Below are 26,800 nucleotides of genomic sequence, written 5' to 3' on the forward strand. Positions count from 1 at the left end.
CCAGAGGGGCTCAGCTCCATGAGTAAGTAAGTAAGTAAATTGTCTGTATTGAGAGGGTTTTCATGAATCAAGAAGGGCATTCGTCCTGTGAAGGGGCGAGACCGACCGTCATATAAACAGTGTCCAACGAAAGAGCGTCTAAATTTTACACTATCCCAAAATACACATACTGTGACAGAATGAGAGAAACAGCAGCCGTTACTTAGCAACGGCTTCCTGTTTCTCTTATTTGTAAATGGCTTTCAACCTGCCATATGTATTCGACTATAAAACAAAACTATGCAGGCAACAAGCAGAAGTCATACAAAGTCATGAGAATTAACATGCTCGCAACATAGGACAAAGCAAAGCCAGACGTAGAAAATATGAGACTTAAATTTGGTGGCGGTAGTTGAAGTGACTAAGCTGCAGTTGTAGCAGAAGATACGCAACTTAGACGTGATCTGCTTTGTAAAGCCTGAACTGACAGAGGACTTGTATGTATTGCACAAGGAAGAATTTTCAATAACATACTGGTTGTGCAGGTACATATTACAAAGGTGAAGCCTATTCATAAGAGACAAGCCCACCCTCTCGTCAGAGAGGATGTTACATAAGGACCATGACCGAAAGAGTTCAGTTAAAAAAACTCTGGTCGTGAGCCTTAAGGATTTTGACGCCAAGACGAACTGACTGGCGGTAAACCTCGGGTCGTAACGTAACTTGAAAATAATTTAACAAACATATTACCCCCCCCTTTCCATGATATGGGGCTGATTCATGGTTCATTTAACGTTGCCTTCAATATATCGATTTAATCAGCACAGAATGGTAAGATGATTCGTGAATGAATTGAAAGGGATGTGGGATGGAGCTGCCGATGGCCACTTCAAAGTACTGTCCTTCCCTGCAACTGGAGGTACTGAGGAAAGTCACGAACATATTCAATGGGTATATCCCGATATCAGAACCTGAACTTACCGCAAAATAGCAATATCCAGCCCATAACCTCAAATTATATTTCTTTTAAAAGATGCATTTTAATATTATTTTCCCATCTACGTATAAATCTCCAAAGTTGCATCTTCAATTCAGGTTTCCGTCTAAAATTCTGTATACATTCCTCTCCTACCCCCCGTGTGCTAGATATCCGGCCCAAGCCCTTTTAATTTGAGTACCATAACAAGATCCGCCAAAGTGTAAAAATTGTGAAGAACATAACAAAAACAATGTGAAGTTTGGTACATGTGAGGCTTTTGATCTTCGCCACTAAAAGTTCTTAATTTCAACCCATAGCTCCCCTCTGTGTATTGTATTGTATTGTACTGTATTGGAGAGGGTGGGTATCCCCATGCAACTTAGACCAACTGTTGGTCCATTGTGCGTCCCCCTATGATATTCTACCAATCTCTATTCCCTACCGGTACTGGTGCGTGCCATCAGTCCCGACTCAGCCAGCGAGTTCGGCCTCTACTGGCTCAGCGGTATCTCGATGCTTCCCCCATCTACCAGAGGTGTCAGAGACTGCTGTTGGGCGGGAAACGACCGTTAATTTGGCTCAGTAACCTCCTTTGGAGATATGAGGTTCTTTTACGTACCGTAAAGCTACGACACGGGACCCACGGCTTAAAGTCCCTCCCGGAGGACTTGTTCCCTGAATTTTTCCGCCCTTAAAAATTCCAGGACCTCCGCCGGGTTTGAACCCGCGTACCTTGAGTCACGAGGTGGGAACGTTACCCCTAGACTATGGAGGCCGCTTCCCCTCTGTGTAAGAGCAAGAGAAATAAGCATCGCACGTAATTTCCCTAAACGTTCTGAGTTATAATTTATATGCAATTACCTGATTATCCTTTCCACCAATTCTCCATTGCTACTCCCTTAGCACGGTCAGGTTCCTGTACAATGATCAAATATGCGTAGCTACAGCTGGTGTGTAAATAAGCCAATAAAGCAAAGGGCACTAATATACATATATGTATGAAGGGCCGCAGACGGAGCAGCGAGAAACTAAATGCAAAACAAATTTCTCTCATGTCCCCGGGGAGGGATATATGCAGTGCAAATGCCCCTATGAGTTGAGCATCTTTTAAATTAATGAAAGCTAGAAAATTAAATTGTGAACATACATGCCTCCGTATGAGAATTTGAGGGGAACTCCATAGAATATGTTTATACTAGAAGTGTCACTCACATCACAGCTTTAATTATGAAAACATGGAGAGCGGCGCAAACGTAGAAGCAACACTTCCCGACACCAACTCTATGAGATTTCAGATTCTCGTTGCTGTAACTCTGATGTTTTGACGCTGTATAGTCTGACAGACATCACCGACGTTTCGGAAGCAAATGCTGCCTCTATATTGTCACGTGCAGGAGTGACTATAGACGCGGGTTTGGATTGACGAATCATTTTGTTGGATACTCACAAGTCGTAACTGCAATTAATTATAATACTCTAAGAATTATTGTAATTGTAACGCATAGATAATATCTTCAACATCTGCTTACAATAGTCGTTGCTAGATAACAATCTCAACAGTGACTATTCCTCTGCAAAGTTTACAGGAACTGTAAGTATCACACTACTCCTTACTGCCCGTATACGAACTTAGCGTGGCTATATGGCCGTACCATAGCTCAAGCGGTTAGTCTCTGGTTTCCCACCGCGGAGGCCCGGGTTCGATCCCGGGTCTGGTAAAGTGGGATTTGTAGTGGACAAAGTGACGCTGGGGCAGGTTTTCTCCGAGTACTTCGGTTTCCCCTGCCAATCTTCATTCCACCGATTGCTCCACAATCACCCTCACCTATCATCCGGGGCTGGTACAATAGGCCAGAAGTGGCCGCAGTATAAGGGACTTCGTCCCACCCCACTAGCAATAGAAAAATACCGTGGTTATGTCCTACGGAGAACTGGCTGACGGATAGCGCCGACTGCCTTCAAGGTAACTCCTCTGCACGGGCCCCACGGAAAACACCATCTTATATTTTTATGGACTCCTGTTTACAGCTTTTTGGCTAGCAATAGATGTCATATTGTTCTGCGCGATTGCTTCTGCGGGAACGCCTTTACCAGTACGTTGCCTAGCAAAGGGTGTACATGTAACAATATTTTCACCTAATGACTGATGTTGCAAGTACCTCTAAAATGCCCCCACACACCTACCAAAACACATCGTCATACCTCAGGGGACGGTAATATTAACACAAACATTACTTAGAAATATTTTCTGAGTTGATATTTTAGATTTACTGGTCAAATTTACTTTGGAACCATATAAATATCATCTCATATTCATCTTTAGTTCTCGAGCCTCACCACTCCAATTATCACCATCCATCCGCCACTTCGTTTCTTTTTGAGGTGAAAATTTTACATTCCTCTAACGCCGATGAAAGTGACACACTTAGAACAAACCAGAAACACTCTCACTCACTCATGGAGCTGAGCCCTTCTTGAGAAGCTGCCAATTGTGCAGCTACTGAAGAACTTCTCAGCATTTTATGGAACCCGAAGGTTCATTACCGAGTTCACAAGAACCCTCCACTGGTCCCTATCCTGAGCCAGATCAATCCAATACATTCCATCCCATTATATCTCTCTAAGATCCATTTTAATATTTTCCACCCAGTTATGCCTTGGTTTTCCCTGTGGTCTCTTTCCTTCTGGCTTTCCCACCAATATCCTATACGCATTCCTCTTCTCCCTCATTCGTGCTACATTCCCTGCCCATCTTATCTTTTTGATTTGATCATTCTAATTATACTTGGAGAAGAATGAAAAATGCATAGATCGTGAAGATACCAGCCTGTCTCTGAAACGGAGACCGTTTGGCAGAGTTAGGTGTTAGTGTAAAGATAATATTAAATTGGAGTTTAAAGAAACAGAGTGAGATGTTACTAACTGATTTGGCTTAGAGTTGGAATCAAAGGCGGGTTCTTGTTAACCCAAAGTCTTCCATAAACTGTGATCGTTCAAACCTAAGGATATATTAAAGTTTCATTTTAATTAATGCGTTGATGATAGTCTAATTTAATCTGAAGAATAATTAATATTCGTTGTTGAGTCATAGTGCCGTTCAGTTTAACTGCATAATTCATATATTTTAATGAGTAGCTTAGAATAGAAACATAATTAATATTTGTTGGCAGTTCATAGGCGTAAAAAGGCCATAGGCGCTTCCTCTAATTTAATAATAAGTACTATCAAGAGTATAATTAACATGTGTTGATCGCCAGAAATAAATTAATTTTATTGGTAATGTTACGTCGTGTCAGAGAGGCAAAACCTTTGAAGTGTAAAGAACATGTGTTCAACAAGCTGTCACGCAGTAGGGTGTCTGGTTACATACTGACAATGAACTGAATTAATTAGCAAATTAAAGTGTCATGGCAAATTGATTTCTAATAGTACTAATGCATGTAACTGATCGGTCAACATAAAAGTTAAATACCACCTCAGTTTTAAAATTAAACCTATCAATGATGACGAGGGAGTCGACCTCGTCCTCTCTCTCTCATGTTTCTGTTGAGGTAAAGGTGACGTAATAGGTACTTCTGGGTTTTCGGGTAGAATGTAAAATCTTTCCACGATATTTATGGGCCAGTGTTTCTAAGATATAATGAGTAATTAAATTTTTAATCTGGAGAAAATATTTTATTCTTACACGCAGTGAAGCTGTGCTAATTGAAAATATAGATTGAGTTATGTGTCCCATTATCATCATTCAGTATATTATTAAAAGAAAATAGACGAGGCGTTGAAGTGTAGAATCAAGAGGTATCAGAATATATATTTACTGCACCTATTTCTTTAACAGGAATATCCTACACGAAATAAGAAAACGGAAGGCTAATTGGATTGGTCATGTTTTACGCAGAAACTGCCTTCTAAAAGAAGTTACTGAAGGAAAGATAGAGGGGCGGGTAGAAGGGACAAGAAGACGAGGAAGAAGATGTAAGAAGATGCTGGATGACCTTGGGGACAGAAGAGGATACTGTCATTTGAAGGAGAAAGCTCTAGATCGCATCAAGTGGAGGAACTGTTTTGGAAGAGACTGCGGACCTGTCGTCTTGACAGATTACTGATGAATGAATGAATGATGATGGGTGACACGTGGTTGAACCAACTACTTTTAATTCTCTCGTTCATTTATTAATCTTAACTAGAGCCGAACTGGCGACTAGCTGGACAACTGATCGTCGATTTTAGACATAATCAGGGGTTTTCATGTTGTCACAACTTCCACACAGAACCTGAGGCCAATCTAGCCTCCCAGTGAAATGATAAAAAAAAGAAGTAAAGCTATCCCTGTAACAGGCCGTGAAGGCCCATAGGGTTGTGAGACGTTGAGGGTCCCACATTTTCTAGACAATCGGCTCACAGATGGCGGTAAAGTTGTCAGCCTTACGCGCCGGCCGCGCTTTACTCCCCAGGAAAAGTATTTAATTAATTCCTGGTAAGCATTTCAGTTAGAGGCTGAGTCGCCCACAGGAAGGATTAGGTCAACTGAAAAAATTCAATGACCTCATCGGGACTTGAACCCGCGATCTTCCGGCTTGTAGCATAGTGCCTCAACCAACTACGCTACCGCGTGCCCCCAACTGCAAGGAATGAAATAAGAAATAAATGTAAATGAGAGAAAGGAAGATAGGGGAAAAGATGTAGGAAGACAGAAGCAGAAAACATGGGCGAGGAAAGAAAAACGTGTATAACACACGAAAGGCACAGACACCTCTAAATAACTGCTGGATCACGTATCCTCTGTAAGCACAAAGTGAATAGCTGTGATAAGTTCTTGGCTCACGTACGGAAGTTTCTTGCAATACATTTCACAGGCAATGCTGAAATATGTTCAGAACAATCACTTTCAGATCCGGGCAGGAACAATGCAGCCAGGAGGGCCTCAGGTACACTCTCAGGGGACTGATGAACGGATCGGATTTCACCCCTCAGTGCAGAACTTGATAATGAAGCAAGTCTTGTTTGCAGCGATGGTAGTCCCATTGTAGGAAGTCCGAGTATGAGGTGATGCCGGCTTCAAGGTCGTGCTACTGGGAAGACTACAGTGAACACTAGACAACAGCAATTACATAGTCTCCATGACGCTGAGTCCGTCTTCAGAGACCAACAGTCTCTCAGCCACTCAAGACTTTGGCAGCATTTCACGAAACCCACCGCAGGTCTTTACCTCGAGCCATGGCTCGTCCTCAGATTGGGGGCGGAGGAAAGGGTCTCTGGATAGGAAGAGCGGCTGCAGTTGCAGACAGGTGACAAGGGGTCATCCTGCACTTTTGTGTAAAGCGTGAGGCTTGTTACGAAATGTTAGGGAAGGCCTCCAACATCAACACACGAAATAATATTTCATACCCTAAAGGATGCGTCTGTTAAGAAATTCGTAACATGATTGCCGAAGACAGGAAACGGTCGTATAAAGCAAGTACTGAAGTTGTAAGTTGTGAGGTTTTCACATGGGTGACTAAGAAAAATGCCGTCTTCTGGGATGTGGCGCCGTGTAGATCTTGTGTGAACCGACGTTTCGGAGGAATGTATCGCCTCCGTCTTCAGGCTAGAAAAATCCGCGAGCGAGGTAAAAGCGTGAACAGTCTGTAGCCACCTGCTCACGTTGGTACCTCGCTCGCGGATTTTTCTACCCTGAAAGTGGAGGCAATACGTTCCTCCGAAACATCGGTTCACACAAGATCTACATGGCGTAACTTCCCAGAAGACGGCATTCTTCAAGTATTGAAGTTAGAAATAGCCAGGAAAAGTTTAGGTTTAGGAAGGATTATTCGTTAGAACTTTAAAATTTTCTCCGTAATTTACTCCTTAAATTTAGTATCCAAGATAAGAAATTGTATTTCTTTTGAGGATACAGAATGTGGCAGACGTGTGTGACAAGCTAAATCCATATCACATTACCATGATTTATAACTGAAACTCGCAAATAGCTATTAAAAATTATGTATCAAACTGACACGCGTATTAGTCATAAATTACCTCACATCTAGTTCCTAGGATATCGTGGAAAGCGAATGTCACATACCCTCTAGATGTTCATAACTTTCTCTTCTGAAATATTCGGATAATAAAATTGCGAATTTCTCAGATTCAACTCCCAGACTGCACTGAAGATCACTGATGTTATGCATATAGAATTTCGCACCACTGCCATGTTGGTCCTGTTAAAGTTGGGAATTTAAAAATTTGCAAGCTAGTTTCCAACTTCACGAAAATTTATCAGTTAATTTCTAGGGTCCGTTTGTTCTTGTCCATAACTGTGCTACAGTCTTGTCAATTAACAAACTTGCTAGATACTACAGATTACTTTTAAATTCGCTTATTGGGGCGTGGAGTCCAACTGGGTCCACTCGGCACGGAGGCCACTGATTGGCCTATTGTACCTGCCCCGGGTGATTATGATGATGGAGAATTTGGTGGAATGAAGACTGGCAGGGGAAACCATAGTACTCGGAGAAAACCCGCCCCAGCGCTACTTTTTCCACCACAAATCCCCCTTGACCAGACCGTGGGTCGAACCCGGGACGCCGCGGTGGGAAGTCATCGACTAACGGTTTGAGCTATGGCGCGGCCATAGATACTATAGAAACTTTTTATATTATGAATGTTCTACGCCGCGAAAAAATAATTCTCTTTTGCAATTGAAAAATACTAAATTGCAATTGATCACAATATTTCTTCGTCTTCCTGAACAATCGTTCTGTTAGTAACATAGAGCCCATGGTTCTTAAGAACTCTCCTCGTTTTATGAAAGTTGGACTAAAATATCTTTTCTTTGACAAGTGAAAAAAAAAGAATACATATTTTTTATTTCAGGAACGAATTTTCGTTACATTGGAAATAAAATGAATCCACTACATGTTCAAGAATACGAGAGAGCCTAAAGAGTTCTTGTAATTCAAACCTGCATTGAGGGATTTAGAGGTAAAATTACTGTTCTACACCTCACGAAAACTTTGAAACTACTTCGTATAGTTCATTGCAGTATTACTGGACGTGAAGACTCTAATATTCATCTAATTAACTAACAACGTATCAGTGGCCGCCGTGCCGAGTGGACCCAGTTGGACTCCACTCCCGCAAGCGAAAACTAACAACGTAACTACGTCCATAGAGAATCTGATGTTAGCTCAGATAGTTAAGAAATCTATCGCCTGCAATGGGGTCCAAAATTTTATTAAGATGTTCATAAGATACGGACACCTTATTCAATCCTGAGCCAAATCGACCGAGTCAGTATCCTCCTAGATCTATTTTGAAACTATCTATCGTACACCAAGAAACCTTTGCATTTCCGATATTCCATCTAAAATTATGTATGTATTATTTAAGTTTCTCACTCGTTACACGTGACCGGCTTACGAGTATTTTATCACCTTTATATCAATTTAAAATATTTATCGCAAATTAATCTCTGTTATATTAGTCTCCTCTGTGACATCATTCGATATGTCTGTCTGTCAGGGCCCTCGTGCGTCCGTGTGTGGGCAGTCAAATAGGAACGCTCGGGTTAATATGGAGTTCATTTGCCACTAAGTTGGATTGCAATATATTGACCCCTGTGCTGATAGTTAACACTCTCTTCTTCACGCAGCAACTGATAGGAAAACCAAGGGCAAACAAAAATATTGTACTGTATAAGATAAGACCTCTGTGAGGTTAAAATATGAAGATTCGTAATTTGCCTAATTCCACCCTCTTGTAAAATCATAATATGTATTATGAGATGAGGTTCAGGCGTATACGATTTGATATGTTTATGAATACCGAACAATTTCTCTAACCTCATTGTGTACGGCCTTTGAAAAGCCGCTATCTGGTCCAAAAATTCAATACGTGCTATTACAAAACCAGAATAAAATACATTTAAATGCAGATTTACAAAAAAAAATGAAGGCAGACTCTTGGAAAATTTAATATTAACTGAACGCTGAAAGACAGATCATCAAAAATTTATTAAAACTTAAATTGCAGGCTTTAAGGTTTGGCTATATTACTATGTTTTCACATTTGAAGCGCGGCATAAAAGCATAACCAGCAGTTCTATTACTGACAGGTGCGCCTCAACGCTCTTATAAACTGTGACAACAATTTCCGATGTTCTTTTTCCTGTCATGGCTGGCCAGTTCTCAATAATACACCCTGAATTTCTTGTAATCCTTTCTCCGAAAGAATGAATCTACAAGGCTAGGAGAAGAAATGAACAAGTTGATTAAGAAATTCTCAGTCCATCCATTCATCGCGAAACTTTGCATTCAATGATTGTGGCAAAATATTTCCGAATTATTTTGGTGAGAGCGTACGTTTCTGGGAGATTTGGTAGACCGTTCCTCGGGTCGGGTCCGGTAAGTTGCTCTTGGTTTTGCCGGCACGATCATTCTTGGTTGCGTGTTCCACGGAACTCATGACCATGTTCTCCTGCCCCACGTTCCTGGGACTGACGCAACTGAGAGCGTTCCAAACGCTATCTAATATTCTTATAGCACAACGAAACACACACCACTACTAGAGTTTTCGGTGAAAGCAGAAGATATTCGAGGATCCGAGGAACAGGCCGAATTACTGGTTATTTATAGAATCTCTCAGAATAAAAACGGACCACATATCAGAGCAACACCGGGATACGGTAATGAAAAGCCTTCATGTTTCTGTGTCATAGTTATGTTTCTTATGCCGCCGAAACTCAATGAATATTTAAACCTGGAAAAGCAATGTTCTTTCATGAATTTCTGTAGTCCTGTCTTATAATCATATATTTTTACTATTATACTGCATTAATTGTTAAAGAACAATACAACCATCAAGTTTAACAAACCTTCAATGAAATGTTTACTGACTCAACAATTTAGTAAAAATTTGTTACACTTGATGCTTATCTTCTTTAAAAATTCCTGTAGTTCTCTATATTTCACATACGCTAAATCAATACGTTTTCAGAATTTTGTATTCAGACGCCCTTAACATGATATGCAAGGGTGTAAATCAATTTTACAACCCTCTGCCCCACCTCCTTCCTGAGCTGTATCTGCCATCTCACATGCGTGCAGTAGGGTGGAAGTAAACCAATATTCCAATGAACTAAAAGTTGGCTCACACTTCGTTGGCTCGACCTCCGACAGACAGACGAAAAATCAGGACATTATTCAACATTTATGTCTGAATTAAGAATCATAAAGAACTGTTGGCATAGTTATGCCTGTTCCTTCAGCCAAGATGCTAACTAATAAACCAGTACGACAAACAGCACCGGAAAATTAAGTAAATTTTAATCACTTTTCGAAATAAGTAAAGACTGCCATTGAATCAAATACCACCACCACTTCTGAGTCACTTTGAATAATGAGACTACAGGGTTTCCTCTTAAACTCAGGCCTGAAGAGTGTCTCGTATTTGTAATATAATATTTAGAGTTCTGAAAGACATTACGTTTCAGAACATGTAAACTTATTAGTTTGGTGACCAATGTTACACATATTTTAACAAAATTAACAGAACACTGAGCTTAAAAGCAAATTACAGGAGCCATATAACATAGAATTTACTGCATAGAGATATACGTGTATTTTACTGAAGTTCTCCACAGCGCTTAGAGGATATCTGTATTTCAAAAGTGACTACACCGGGCAGGATGGAGTATATGTAACTCTCTGGACTTTTATTAGGGAGGTGCTTGATTCGAATCCCGGAGAACACATTCGCTGTCATGATTAAGGTTAAGTAATTCTCGTTAACTTCTCCAGGAAACAACGTGGCTAGTTCTTAAATCAGGCCACGGCCGCTTCCTTCCAAGTCGTCTTCAATTTTTAATTCATCAGTCACCCTACAGCTAGACTCTGCATACTTTGTATACTGACAGAACCGCGAAATGAAAGAAAAGCAACTACTTAGTACTGGACGGCACTTATATGTTACTGAATAAGGCGTTGCTAAGCAAGATAGGGAAACATGTATCTATGGCTCTACAGCCCTCTGTTGGATCTTGGCAGCTTTTTGAGTTTCTTAATCTTTTATAAAGTCGGTAGGATTCCTTGGACGGGGGACCAGCACGTCGCAAGGCCGCTACTTGCATAAAGGACAGCACGAACACAGAATAAACGCACATACAGACATCCTTGTCTCAAGTGGAATTCGAATCACGTTGCCAGTGTTTGTGAGAACGAAGACACTTCAAGCCTTAGACCTCACGGCCACTGTGATCGGCGATGTAGACACACAAGCCCTAGTCAGAATTGCGCATTCAATTTGTGGGCCAAAATTGTTCGTGGCAATCTAAGAACAGCAGAACGTGGTGTACGAGCTGCCTGAAGAGTTATCCTCCTTTAGAAATCATCGCGCTATTATCCATGAAAGTTGCAAGCACACAGTACGTTTCCTTTGTGGTAGGAACCTTTTGTTAACTAATCTTTACATGAGCTCTAAAAGTTTGTGACGATGGTATATTGCTATAAGTATTATGTTTTTTTGGACATTATCCATCGTCTTGTCTATTTTTAAAAAACCGTCCTGTTTCTTTTTTTAAAACACAACGTTTCGGGGACTGGTTTCTGTCCCTGTCCTCAGGTAAAACGTACTCAGTTGGGTCCAATAGACAGAGCTAGCCCCTGTCTCCGGAGATCTCCCCTTGAGGATGGGAACAGAATCTAGTCTCCGAAATATTGTGTTTTGAAAAAAGAAACAGGACGGTTTTTTAAAAATAGACAAGACGATAGCTAATGTCCAAAAACATATTACTTGTAATCTTTACATGAGCTTAATAATTACTGTTTTATAAATTGGCTTTCAGTCTAATGAAATCCTTCGAGACCTGGTAAATATTAAAGAGGGTATGTAAGGACTTCTGACCTGATAAACTTAATCTTGATAATTTTCCTACTCTCTTTCAGTGATTGAGGCACAGCTGTAGGTTGTGTTGATAATGTCCTGGACAACACTAACTTAAATTCGGTCTCACTTACCTCATGGGACTTGACCTCGCTAAAATCCTCACAATATTGAGGGGTGCTTTCATGTCACGACTGCTATTTGCAAGTCATCGGAGGGGGTTGTTTTGATGACATTTTACTAAGAGAGAGACATCCTGATGACAGTCTGTCTCCCTCTAGAGTGATGGCTTGGAAAATCACGAATAAAAGAAGTGAAAAGCGCAGGGGAAACAAACCAAATATTGCTTACACAATCTCCATTGCCTCGTGCATTTCTTCTTACGGAAATTAAGTCTTACAGTTTGGAACGGCTTCTGTACATATTATGAAACGCAAGGCAAATTAAATATTAGCTGAACACAACGTGCATGTAAATACAACTAAGTGTGTATGCACGTTTCCCGCTAAAATGGCTGGCGGTCTCCATTTTGTTTGCCATAAATTAAAGTAAAGACATCATAATGCTTTGCGTATGCTACGTTATTAACAATGGTCAAATGAACTGCTCCACCACAGATAATGTGTTTACATGAACACGACATCTGTGTTGACCTTAAACGCTTTGTTCCTTCCGATGCGGTTGGTTTCGGCATTATTTCTGTGCATTGTATTTGATACTTAGTCACAAATCATTGATTCTTTGTTTTACAGACAAACAAATGAGCTTACTTATCTTATCTCTCCTTCTGTTCAGTGATCGCTTCTTTGTTCTTTCCTCGGGTGTATTTCCACAGCTATGATCAGTGTAATTGCTGATCACAGTGGCCGCACGGTCTTCTCCCGCTCTAACACTGGGATTGTGGGTTCGGATCCCACTCAAGGCAGGGATATCTGTGTTTACTCTGTGATTGTTATAGGTCCCAGCCTTCCCATGGGCTGATTCCCCGTCCAAGGAGTCATACTGACTGTCTAACTTAAAGAAACTGAAGTGAAACCAATAAACACGGCGCCCCACAAACGCATACAGGGCAACATCAAGAACCCTCTTCTCGAGAACGACAGGCGGCACACGTTCGGCCCCCGTCAAAAGAAATAATAAGAGGGGTGACACGAACCCGCTCGGTTTACGAATTCCAATAGAATCTTAACAAAGTAACTATAAATATTTTAAAGTACTGGAACAGCCGCTGTAGTTGTAAAGACTTTAGATTTTATACTCAATTGTATATTGAGATATTGGGTTTTCAGACTTTATCCATCGTCCTGTTTTTTAAGATAACTAAGAAAAACACGACGTTTCGGAAACTGAATCTGTTTCCGTCCTCAGGTGAGCGTGGTCACTGGTCCAGTGATTGAGGCTAGCTCTTTTTTAAGGGACCCAACAGAATAGGTGTTTTCCCTCATCTGAGGACGGAAACAGATCCAGTTTCCGAAACGTCGTGTTTTTCTTAGTTATCTTCAAAACCAGGACGATGGATAGAGTCCGAAAACCCAATATCTCAGTGTGTTATACACCATCGTCAGAATCCTATAGTAACTATTATTTTATATGTATACATTTTAACTTTCAGAACATGTACTGTAATAGTAGCTTCCAACTGTATTGATGTAAAGGTGTCCCTCTGATGATTGTCTCTTGAAGACCGAAACATGTGAGGGCATAAATAATTGACACAAGAAAAATCTTCACCAGTCTCACTGGACGGAATGGTTTAACTTTTCATGAAACGAAGAATTTCACGGATGCCCTATGCTCCAAGTGGGAGCAACAGGAATAGAAGAAGAATTCACATAACAAATAATAAACATAATTGGATGTTTCAGTAACACAGGCTAGATCTTGCTGCTTGTCTCAAGACGCACTTTTTCCGATATTTATTTGAAAGATGCCCTTTTTGAATCACCGCCAAGAAACAGATTAATACTCCACAAGTTTTTCATGATTTTCTCTTCTCTCTAAAAAAGTGTTGCGATAATACATCAAGACATGTCACGATCGTTGTCTCCCCAGTACTTTGAAGTCCATAAAACTTTATAAACATCCGACACAAAACTAACGTTGCAGCTAATAAAGCGTCGTTAAACAGTCCATGATACCCATGTCTGATTCGTAATCAATCCAATTCGGCTTTTCTTCTTACACTAGTAAGCATGATAATTAGATATTTCGAACGACAGAGAGCCTTATAGTTGTTATTAAGTAACGACAATCATCCAGAAATATATTTTGTTCTGCTGGTATATTAATTTAACAACGTTAATTCTTAAATCCTATTCGGCCAAGCAGCTGTGTGCTTATTTCCACGGCCTGAGGCCTGGGAAGGGCGAATAAAGTTTCACTCATTCTCAAACTCCTCACTAAATAGAGGTGAGTGGTCAGTTTCATACTCCGGCCGTCTTACTCCAAGATGAAAGAGTCCTCGGTACCCATTGGATACATGACTGGGTGGGGCCCAGGGCCGGTCCGGAAGGTGTGGAGAATATTGGATTTTCTTTCCTTCGCGGGAATAGAACCTAAACTCTACAAGTGTCCGACCCGTAACATTCGCTACACGACCCGAGCTCTTCCCCACAGATAAAAGATTATTCCTCTCGTTGCCACCGCCTGAGCTACACCGGCTCCAGACTGATCAGGTGTGCTATGACATTAAACAGCGCAGGCAAGTTTAAGGCATAATCTAATTCTAAAGCGAATATGCTGAGTAGATAACCTGGAGGTGTTTCAGTGGAACCATTTCAGGGTAAATGGGGCCTGACGCTGAGAGAAATGTATCTATATTGCTCTTATGATAAAGGTTAAAAAGGTAAAGCTATCCCTGTAACAAGCCGTGGAGATCCACAGGGTTATGAGGCGTTGAGGCTCCCACATTATCTAGACAATTGGCTCACAGATGGCGGTAAGGTTATCAGCCCAAGGCGCCGGTCGCGCTTTACTCCCCAGGAGTTTCCTGGTACTCATTTCTGTTAGAGGCTGAGTCGACCCCAGGGACATTTTGCAGCTGGAAATATTGGGCAATTGAAAATCAAAGCCCGCGACCTTCCAGGCTTGTAGCATAGTGCCTCAACCAACTACGCTACCGCGTGCCCCAATGAATCACCTGTATAGTGTAAAAGTATGTAGGAGACAAAATGCTGCATGATTCAAAGGAAATCACAGATTATGTTTCTGTTATACAAAAATATGATGAGACAATGTTCAGAAACTGCTGTAAAGACAACAAGAAACAAAATATGAGAGAATACTCACGTGTGGTGTCGTACTTGATGCCGTTCAGTTCCTCCAAACAGGGCAGAACTGCCAGCGTTCCGGCCGGTGTTTTCGGCCAGCAGAGTAGTGTGTCATAGAAGTTCGGACAGAACAGGACCGACGCTTCTCCGCTTCCAGTGGAATCCGCATCCTTTGAATAGCACTCCACCTCTTTCAGTAGGTCTGTGTGGTTTAGGAGCTCTTTCAGTCTGTCACTTTCCTCAATTTCCTTAATTGAAACTCTGTCAGAAGCGGCCATGGCAAATGGGGAGATCTGACACGAAATTCACTTTCAGAATATTGCTTTCAATCTTACTTAAAGACAAATTCGTTACATAGGTCAGTTAATATTCTGACTCTGACACGTAGTAGTATCAGATATCCATAAAGATGATATTCTGATGCGCTTGATATTACTTCCAAATTCACTAGAGAAGGATATTATTTTGCGTGTTACTGACTGTACACTTTTTATAGTAATTAAATGAATACTGATATAAATGTATTACAAGACACTGAACAAACCCCGCTAAATAATAATTGATATGATGTTGTTAAATATTCTGATTTTGGATCACATTTTCAGAAGTCTGTCCGATAAACAGCAAGAATCCCTACAGCGTACTTCGTGTAGTGGTCTATCCTCGCAGTAAAACGTAAATTCCCCAGTAACACGCACAAACCAATAGCACTTCGAAGATATCTTGAATTCAGGAAATGTTAGCATTCTCAGACCTGAAGTTTTCTATCGGTTATGGTTTAGACGGGAGCGTGTGATGTGTGCTTCGCTGTAGCGTTATCTCCAGAATGCTCCCTCACCTGAAACACAATCGAAACGCAAAGGACTTGGAGGTCAATGTTTTATGCAGTGCATACAACACGGAATTAAAGCTATTTAGAAACAGAATATGTATTGTTTAACAACCGATGTTATACAAATAACACATATGTGAAGTACATGGTGGAAGAGTGTGTTAACTGACTCTTAATGTGAGGGCCCATATATTTACTCGTAGTGTGTATAGGACGTAGTCGTATTTTAATTTATTAACTATAGTTTTTAAATTAAAAATAAAAATTTGCTTGTCTCGTGACTTGTCATATCGTCCACATTACTCGCGAGCATAGCGAGTCACACGAGCACGAGTAATGTGGACGCGCCTTAAGACAAACCAGACGACGGATAGAGTCCAAAATAAGCCTAATACTTCTGTACAGCATACATCATCGTCAGAATCCTTTCAAGTCATCACTTTATGTTTTCAATCACCTTTATGCCATGTTCTATACGTAGAAGGAAACAGTTCTAGTGGCCATCCTATCCCACAATGCACCAGGAATGAACAAGTTACAACTTGTGTTTAAGCTCTTAAGTTATTTAATTACTTTTTGGTGTCAAACGTGCTAAATTGTGTTCAACTAAAACACTTCTGAAAAATAATCGTGATATATTTTAACACAATATCCCAGCTTCTCCCTGGTGTGACTGAGGAAAACCTATAAGAATTCAAGCGAGACATCCAATCTTAAGCATGATACTCGAATTAGACGCTTCTGAATACGGTGATTTCGACGGTAACATTTCGAATTTTAAGCCTTGTATTATTCAGTGACAAGGTGCTATGACAGCGTAGTCGGTATAGCGACTGAGTACGGAGTGGACGACCAAGGGGTCGGAGTTCGAGTCCCGATAGTGTTAAGAATTTTCTGTTCTCCGCGTCGTCCAGACCGGCTCTGGGGCTCACCCAATCTCCTATCCAATGGACATACGGGGCTCTTTCCCCTGGGGTAAAGCGGTAGGGACCTGGAGCCGACTACTCACCTCCAACTAGTGTAGAGGTCAAGAAAATATGGATCTATACATCCACTCCTAAATACGCCTTCATGGTGTAGTGTTTAATTAGTTAAGCACATGGACAACTTCACCTTTTACTTTATTATTCAGTGACAAAGCGTAACGCGTTCTTTTGAACACACATGTCCACTTGCTACGTAACAGACGATGCTGCTCATGGACTTCGCCGCTTTTCATCTTGTCATTGGAAGATCTCGACCTTACAAGAACAAGAAGAACAATAGTTGTTCTGCACTTATCATTCGAGTCAGATGGTTAACAAAATTAGAATTCCTTTATTCGCCTCTTAAGTGAACTTATCTTTTACCACGTTCACAAAAAAATATATTACATTCAGTGAAGAATTTTTTTTGAATATGTTTATATTAATACCAAAACATTTCGTCCGTGTGTAGCTATGGCCGTGCCAAGGCTCAGGCGGTTAGTCGCTGGCTTCCCACTGCGGCGGCCCGGGTTAGTTATGTGGGATTCGTGGTGGACAAAGTGACATTGAGGCAAGGTTTTCTCCGAGTACTTTGGTTTCCCTGCCAATTCGCATTCCACCAACTGCTCCACAATCACCCTCACCTATCATCTAGGGCTAGTACAACAGGCCAGAAGTGGCCGCAGTACAAGGGACTTAGTCTCGTTCATGATGTTATTCTGATGAGGAAATACAGCAAGGGTCTGCTATATGTGAGATCATAATTATTTTGTCTTTTTATTGCCACCAAAAAAAACCTCAGCACTAAAATATGCAACAAATATAGAATGTTACTTGTTTTGTATTAAAGACTTAGTTTTTCAACTTAAAGACAGAGCACAAATTTAGAGTTTTGAAGAAAATTATTACTGGAGGAAAATCGATGGGCCTGGCACTGAATGCGGTGCCGTATTATAACTGAAGTTAATAAGTTCAGGACATGGCAGCAATTTAATTTGCTTCACAATTGTGCTGTAGATCCGCTAGCGAACTACATATGTCGATACAGCATTTTTGCACTAATACTCCGTCCGTAACATATCATAAAATACAGAGCAATTCTGCCCAGCCGAGCATGTAAACAAGAGAGCTTTGTTGGCAAATAAATTTAACCAAGCGCGTGTAGCAAACAGAAATAATTTTTACTATGTACTTGTAGCGAGACTTCAAGATACGTTCCTATTGTAAGATAAGATGAGAAGAACTTTCATATAGGCGCCACTGAGATAGTACAAGGGCCTCAGAACGTAGGACAGGTGCATTGTTCAAGGACATAGTTCGGATATGCTGTGCCTTGTTATATAAATAAAGCATATTTACTCTGCAGAACTGGGAGGCCCATCAGTGGCGATATGCGCTATTGAAAGCATTGCTGAGCCTTTTCTATCCACCCCCGAGGCCCTTAAAATTCATTATTATAGTATTTCTGAATCCGGTCTAGAAAACCGAGATTAACAGCCGTGGGGATCCGTTGCACTGACCACGCAACACTCTCTAGCCGCTGAAGTTGGCACTAACTTCGCCGACAAGCGGTCGGTATATTTCGCTTGCGGACTACAGATCACGGAGTTATTTCTGATCACCTCTACAGTCTTTAAAGTAGTAGATATCTCCTTAAGAAAATTCTTTACGCAGGCCTCGTGATTCATAACCTAACCGCATGCTCAGCCCGTTGTAAGGGCCCCGTTATCACTGATCTAAAAAGACTAGGTAACATGTATAACCTACAAAGCTATGAGAGGTTTTACACAAGGGATTAGCACTTCAAAATCACAAGCCATGAAAGGGGTAAATCGATTAAATTATAACCACACAAAGAAAGACATCAGAAGTTATTAAAGAAGAACTTCTTTTTGTCAACTTCAACCTGTTCAAATCGCAGAGAGAGCGTGTGCTTATGATATATTTGTACCAACTTTAATGCAGATAAGATATTGGCTTTCAGGAGTGAAAAGCGCATTTTCAGCAGTTGAAATTTTAATTTTCAGCACCTCCTTCATGGGAATTTGTCTGGTTCAGCTGGCACCAGAAGTCAAATCATATTTATTTATGAAGATTAGCTTAGAGCGGTGTGTTAGATTGATAACTATAAATTTGCCGAACTAATAGAATGTCGCCTTCACATTTCTTTAAAAAAATAAATATTCTTATGTTCTGTGCATGTCTTTAAACACAATTATAATCAACAGGGCAATTTCTGTGAATAGAAGTTGATTAATTTTTAATAAAATTCATACATTTTAATAAATCAATTTCTGTAAATTTTGGGGTTTTGTAAATATTGCTTTCTTTATAACGACGCTTTCCAATACAGAGATTATGCGGCGTCATGTGACGAGACAACAGATGAATTCCGAACATCAAGTTTGGAAGGAAGCGCTGTTCACCTAACCGTGATAACATCCCGACATTTGCCGGGAGGTACTGAGAACACTATGAAATGTCTCACTCAGGATAGACGGTGTACAGGCTGAAATTCCAACCGATCATCTCCCGTTGTCTCTGGAGCAACCAGCTCTGCGAAAGTTATGTTACATATCAGCTCTGCGTAATTTCAGATTTATATGGGACAGATCATATTCGTCCATATTGACCAGCTACAGAACTTAAACACAGGAGCGGGGGAAGATAAGAAGGTCCAAAACATCAGAGTACATTTTGTCGTCTTCTGACAAAGGACACGAACAAATATCTGCAAATTATATATATATTTTTTTAAATTTCGGGCGAAGAGAGTAGACTGCCTCATTTGTATGCCCATACTGTGCAGTGCAATTCAGAATTTAGTGAAAGGTTCGATCTTTTTTTTAACGCTAGTGGGGTGGGACTAAGTCCTTTGTACTGCGGCCACTTCTGGCCTATTGTACCAGCCCCAGATGATAGGTGAGGGTGATTGTGGAGCAATTGGTGGAATGAAGATTGGCAGGGGAAACCGAAGTACTCGGAGAAAACCTGCCCCAGCGCCACTTTGTCCACCACAAATCCCACTTGACCAGATCCGGGATCGAACCCGGGACAAGGTTCGATCTTCGCGAAGTTTGTTAGAAGGCCTGTCCTGAACTTTCAACTCAAACTACTCTTAAACGGGGTCATTAGAAACTGTGAACAAAGGGAACTAGTGGAACATCTACCTACCTACCCACCTACCTACCTACCTACCTACCTATGGTTCTACGGCCTTTTGTTGGGCCTTAGCCGCTTTTTCAGTTTTTTGATCTTTTACAGAGTCGGTAGGACTCCTTGGACGGGGGATCAGCCCCATCGTAAGGCCGCTAGCTGAACGCAGGACAGCACAGATACAGAATAAAGACACATAGACATCCATACCATGAGTGGGATTCGAACCCATGATTTGAGCGGGCGAAGACAGTTCATGCCTTAAAACGCGCGGCTATCGTGATCGGCCCTGGGGGAACATACGTAAACTATTGCTCATTTATTCCGCGAGAAACGAAATCATCTGTGCGTAAATTTTAGTGTGGAACGCAAGTAATACACAACATACAGGTGTACGTTTTTATAATAATTCAGCATTACATGAAAAATTCTGGCACACACACAAAGTGAACAATATATTATCATTTTTTTTGCATAAAAATCTTCTCCGGTAGCAGAACTAATTCTCCTCTAGCCGTTACTATCTCTTATTCATAAGCGTAACGTAACAAAGCGTGAGTGTTGCTAGGATACCGGTTCTGCTTGCGCACTTGCCGTCTGTAAGATATCTTCTGCTTGTCCGTATGTCAAAGAGTTGGCTATATACTGTACCATAGCAGAAGAATTCGAGCTTATATTTGCTCCTCTACGAAAGGAGGTCACACTGAATTATAAAGTATCATGAAGAGAAACAAATTACATTGACACCAGTAACGTAACTTTATATTTGCCGATAATTTACCCCAGTCGAAGGTATCTATCATTAAGTACCTTATTTCTGAATGTGTATAACGTAGAATAATGATACTGTCACGCGTTATTGACTACAAACGCGGTTTGTATTGATAACTGAATTTATCAAACAAGTACAAATTGTAACTACAAGTAATTACAGTGCTCCCGCTAATTAACACATTTTGCAATTCACTATAGCACATTCTAAGTCTTCTCAGTTTGTGTTTATTAACCGTCGCTGGGTTACGGATCCCAACTGTATCTTCTATTTTTGTGTGCTTAAACGTTGCTGCGGTCATTTGTTGTTTAGCAGCCGTTACCACGCAACGGATGATTTCTCATAATTTCATTATTCTTGCCCTTAGGTTTCATATCCAATATCAGATATCTACGCAGCTAAAAGCAATGAAGACATTTTAAGCATGTGAATGCAATGGGTGATCTAACATTTGACACATAATGTATAAGAATCATAATTCATAAAATATTGTACTCAAGTAATTTTGGATACTTTTTTTGAGAAATTTTCGTTAAAAACACAGTTCATAAAATGTTTCGATTAATATTTAGATCCTATCATATAGCAACAAAAGCATTCATGGAAGAACTGCCAGAATTTCGTTAGAATCACTGACCTTGCATGAACAGTATTACATTCCAAACACATTAACAGACCGACGGCTTAACTTCCATGTTTTGGGCTTATGGATTATGGTACAAAGAAGCATGTTCTTCCAAATATTCTGAAGGAACCCCCTGCTTCCATCTTCAACACGTGCCACAACCCAGAAACGGCGAAAACAATCTAGGTCTTTACCGTTACGGAAACTTTAAAATCTCAGCAGTTTAAATGACTGAACAAAGAAGCAACTGGTCCTAATTTAAAAGCACACTCACTAATTATTCCGAGCCCAGGTCATGTTTCGAACTGCTGGTCTGCTATGCCACGTCACTACCTCACTAGCTCACTAAAGAAAACAAGACTTGCTGTTTACGCAGGTAAAAACAGTAATGCGTGTTAGGATTGTGATGCTCATTTGTTCCTCTCTATGTAAGAATACAAATTCTGAGCGAGACTAATCGCCCACTTTCTTTTCATTGTAATTTGGGTATCTAATGCAAACAGAAAGAAAGAAAGCTTCAGTATGTATGCGTAATGAAGTCAGTAAAATAATAAAATTACGGAGGCTGCAGTGTTGGTATTACTGATGGCGGTGACTTATGGAGCACGCCGATGAGATGGCCTCAGATGGCATGACATGTATATAAAGAGTTTCATGGCGATCGGTGCAGAAATTCAAGTAATATTAAAGTATTTTCTTTATTGCTAGTGGGGTGGGACTAAGTCCCTTGTACTGCGGCCACTTCTGGCCTATTGTTCCAGCCCCAGATGATAGGTGAGGGTGATTGTGGAGCAATTGGTGGAATGAGGATTGGCAGGGGAAACCGAAGTACTCGGAGAAAACCTGCCCCAGCGCCATTTTGTCCACCACAAATCCCATTTGACCAGACCCGGGATCGAACCCGGGCCGCCGCGGTCGGGAGCCCGCGACTAACCGCTTGAGCTATGGCGCGGTCTGATATTAAACTGATAACGTTCGATATGGATCAACGGGTTGACCTAACGGTAACACTCTTGACTCATATGCTGCAGATTATCGGTTCGAATCTCAGCTGGGATATCAATTATCCCCACTGTGGTTTTCCCTGGATTTCCTCAGCTTCTGAAGGAAATAAAATAGTGCCTGGATTAGGCTACGGCCGATTCTTTTCATATTCTTCACTTGTTTAGTTTTATTTTTTAGGCTAGGTTCTGGCTTTGTCGTTAAATAACCCACAAACATAAGCTAATTTAAGAGATTTATTTTGAAATGAGTGCAGTTCGAATCAAAAGAATAGGAGAGATGAATATGACTACTAATTTCAAGGACTTCATAGGAATTACTTTAGAATGAAAGAGCTGAACAGCTTGTCAGAAGAGTGCAGTTGTCCTTCCTAAATAGAGGGACTAAGTCACTCCTTTCCACAGAGAAAGGCAAGTTTATTTTAATTAACATATACGAAAGGTATAACTCTCTGTAGAACAGGGGCGTAAGTCACAGAGCAGTTCTTGAAAATATAAATAGGATGGCATCCCAATCGAGAAACTTTGATGACCCACTTGACATTACCGTCAAGAATGGAGAAAAGGTGTAGAAATTCGGAAAGCGTAGCGCAAATGTTTCTATGAATACGGGGAGAAACGGAAGGGGCACGCGGTAGCGTAGTGGGTAGCGGCATTATGCTACAAGCCGGAAGGTCGCGGGTTCAAGTCCCAATGAGGTCATTGGATTTTTTTTTTCAGTTGACGACATCCTTCCAACAGCACTATGGCCCTAGGGTCGACTCAGCCTCTAACAGGAATGGGTTCCAGTAATACTCTTGGATTATTCTTGGGGGTAAAGGGCGGCAGGCGCGTAAGGCTGACAACCTTGCGGCCATCTCACAACCCTATGGGCCTCCACGGCCTGTTACAGGGATAACTTTATTTTTACTTATCGGGAGAAACGGAACATTAAAATAAGACCGGAAGTGATCAGCGAAAATTTCCACAGTGAGTTGCGAGTCCCTCTGATCGTCTCCGTTTCTAATTTCTAATTATTCGCTTTACATCCAACAACACACTTAACAGATTTTAAGGTCATATCCTAAGTTGTCATTTACAGATTTGAGCCACTGAATCGTGTCTCTCTTGAAGGTGGACTTAAATCACTTTACTATAGTAAGAAGAAATGCTGTAGTGTTCAGTAGGTTTGTCTTTTATATAGGAGCCTGCATTACGAAAAATTGTATTTTATTCTTAATGTAAATTTTTACGCTGACAACCAATGCTGGAAGGAAGAAATACTCGACAAAGGAATGGCTAAATTAGTAGCTTCAGTTGCTGCGGTGCTGCGAATTTTGGGGGCTCTGTGAACCAAATTTTCGTCGAAAACATTTGACTCGATACATGGCGTGATTAAAGAGGGAAATGATCACTTTAAGCGTAATTGTGATTGGGTGTAACAGATATCTGAAGATTGTGAAAAGTTATTTCGCACGCAGTCGGATATAAGTGACGGGTGATATTTGTGTCGCGTGGCCACAAAATATCCTGAAATTGAAACACATCCTTGCTTCTACAAAATGCAAGTATAATAGTGTACAAAGTCATTACGTTCATTTGGGTCAAGAAAACCGGAGGTCGTGTAAACCAGGTTCCGTTTAACTTTAATGTGATTTGAATCTGAAGTGCCTTTACACAAATTATTGTTGGATTCATTGATGTCGCCGGTCACGGTAGTCCAACGGTCTGAGGTATGTACTGTCTTCGCTCGCTCGGAAGCCGGAATCCTGGGTTCGGATCCCACATAAGGCATGAATGTTTGGCATGTGTATGTGTTTATACTGTGTTTGTGTTGTCCTGTGTTTAGGTAGAGGCCTTGTGACGGGCTGATCACTCGTCAATAGTTCTGCAAAAATGATCAAAAAGAAAAAAAAAAACTCGAATCCGAACGCATCGAGTCAGTTCATTGAAGTCTCCTCATTAAACCACACCAGAGGTTGCTGTATTTAAAATTTCTTTTACAAAATATTAAGTATATGTAAAGTTCAACCCACTGTAAGAGAGATTTCTAAAGGTATTTTTTTCTCTTAGCTTGACTAATTAAGCGCTGCGCCGTGAAGAAATATGGGGGCGTGAATATAAAGATTGCGTATTCTTGATCTCTACACTAGTAGTAGATGAGATTTGCTTGACACCCCCGGCCTCTTTTACTCCGGAGAAAGAAACCCTGTCACCCATGGAACAGAAGTCTGGACTTCAGAACTGGTCTCCAAGACGTGGAGGAGACAATAATCTTGCTTCTACCAGAACTCGAACTCCGACTCCTCGGCCCTCCAACCCGCAGCCAGTCGCTGTACCGAACGCGCTATCCGAGCACTAAAATTTTTTTCCCCCCTTGGCACTATAGCCCCAGTGGGCCTAGGCCTACCTCCATGAACTTCTCCGTTCACTTCGGTTTTTCTAGATCTTACACATTCGGTAGGACTCCTTGGGCGGGTGATCAGCTAGTCGCAAGGCCTCTACCTGTACACAAACACAGAAAAACGCACACACACAAACTAAACATCCATGCCCTGAGTGGGATTCGAACCCACGTTCCCTGTTTCCAAGCTAGCGAAGACAGTACATGCCTTAGACCGCTCGGCTACCGTGACCGGTAAAAAGAAGATTTACCTGAAGTAAATTAAAATTACTGCTGATAGGAATTTTAATTCAAACATAATTCCTTTTTTTACATTTGTGGCCTATATTCTACATCACAAAATGATTTAGACATTGCGCAGTTACTGTTCTTCCATGAGCTGTGCTTGCATTCAAGTAAGGACATTAGCATAAAAACTATGTAAAATTCTATGCAAGTAACTTGGCTAATGATAATGATGTTCGGACATTAATGCGTTACGCAATAGATTATTAAACTTATTAATGTCAAACAGTCCCTAAAGATTCTAGTTCTAGTATATCCCGTGGTTCTCTTATGGAACAAATTTAAATCGCAGATGTCTGCGCACATCATCTATTGGAATCAGAGTCACTTGTAACACCTCAATTGAAACTGTTGGGAAGAACATGTCTCCGGTTTTCTTAAGTGCTTTTAAAATAGTACACATAACTCTTGTAGAGCTGTTAAGAGTTCAGGTGCGAATAAGCAGCTATTTGGACACAGATCACTACTGGTTATTAAGAGAAAATATTTTTCTTTAGCCGAAATATGAACCCGAGCATATATGTTAATTATTTAAGCTTTCATTTCCATAATAATACTGATTTATTGGAAGGACCTCTCCATGAAAAAGTGCAACAAATTGTTTAGAAGACAAAAGCAGAGCGATGAGATATTTTACACCTGGTTTCGGGAGTCTCAACATTCCGGTCAAGACCCAGGGAACAGAAATGTGGTTATTTTGTTACATCAGTAAAGACAACATCTGTAAGAGATAAAAGTGTTGAGCTATGATGGAACCAAGTTTCAAACATCACGTACGGCGTATTTCGTGTCAGAAATTTGGAAAGGAAACACATGTCGCAACAAAGGGAAATCCAAACTGCACGAGACAGAACACAGATGTGTCATGCGGACCGGAAGACTCGGTTTGTCAGGGAGAAACAAAGGCAGGAGGCAATCATCCATAATGACAATCCAACTGTCAGCGTCATAGATGGGTCTGCAAGAAAAAAGGCACGTTGGAGAACTGCAGCAGTGTCACAGCCAGGATAACGGAGCATTTGCTTATGTGGAAAGGAGGATTTAATGAAGGCCTGAAGAAAGAAGGAAGAATGATGACAAGAAGAGAAGAAAGGAAAAACTATAAGGGGAAAAAAGAAGAAAAAAACCTTTGTAAAGGTATCCATCAAAAAAAGAAAGTAAGGCTATCCCCGTCACAGGCCATGGAGGCCTGTAGGTTTGTGAGACCCCAGGAGCCATAGTGCGGCTGGAAGGATTAGGTTAATTGGAAAACCCAGTCTCATCGGGAATCGAACCAGCAACCTAACCTTAATATTACACGAATGCCTGAACCAGTCGTCATGGGGCTGGGTACCTGAGGAATTTTCGACGGCGTAATTAAGAAATCCCTCTCATCGGTAATACCAACATTGAGGCCTCTCGAGTGGTTTAGATAATGCTTTAAATACATACTTAACACGACCGCATCTACCGTCCTGTCACAGGAGCAGGGCGAGTTCACTTGTCCTTCTGTGTGACTCACGTTTTTGCTGCAGTACGTTACAGCCTCTTATTGAACCACTCCTGCCACGATACAGTTGTTTTCCGTAGTTACACACCGACCTGGTCAGCTCCTGTCCGCACATTACAGGAGTTTTTTCTCTTATCTCCTATTCTTACTGGTGAACCACAGGGTTCCGCCCTGAGCGCGTTTTGTTTAATATTTTATCAGCTAT

The 26,800-nt window shown here is 41.0% G+C and overlaps 1 protein-coding gene across 7 annotated transcripts in view; it reads right to left on the reverse strand.

Moving 5' to 3' along the window:
• The window catches only part of LOC111864021 (diuretic hormone receptor), a 529,565-nt gene that overhangs the window by 249,693 nt on the left and 253,072 nt on the right, over positions 1-26,800 (reverse strand). For all 7 annotated transcript variants that reach the window (XR_004512977.1, XM_033751295.1, XM_033751292.1 and 4 more), the window contains one exon: positions 15,107-15,925. Coding sequence is in view for 6 of the 7 variants with exons in the window: in XM_033751295.1 (XP_033607186.1) it covers positions 15,107-15,365 (259 nt within the window). In the remaining variant the exon portion in view is untranslated. The remainder of the gene's footprint in view (positions 1-15,106; positions 15,926-26,800) is intronic.

Source organism: Cryptotermes secundus, unplaced genomic scaffold, assembly GCF_002891405.2.
Source record: "Cryptotermes secundus unplaced genomic scaffold, Csec_1.0 scaffold303, whole genome shotgun sequence".
In the NCBI taxonomy this organism is placed as follows: domain Eukaryota; kingdom Metazoa; phylum Arthropoda; class Insecta; order Blattodea; family Kalotermitidae; genus Cryptotermes; species Cryptotermes secundus.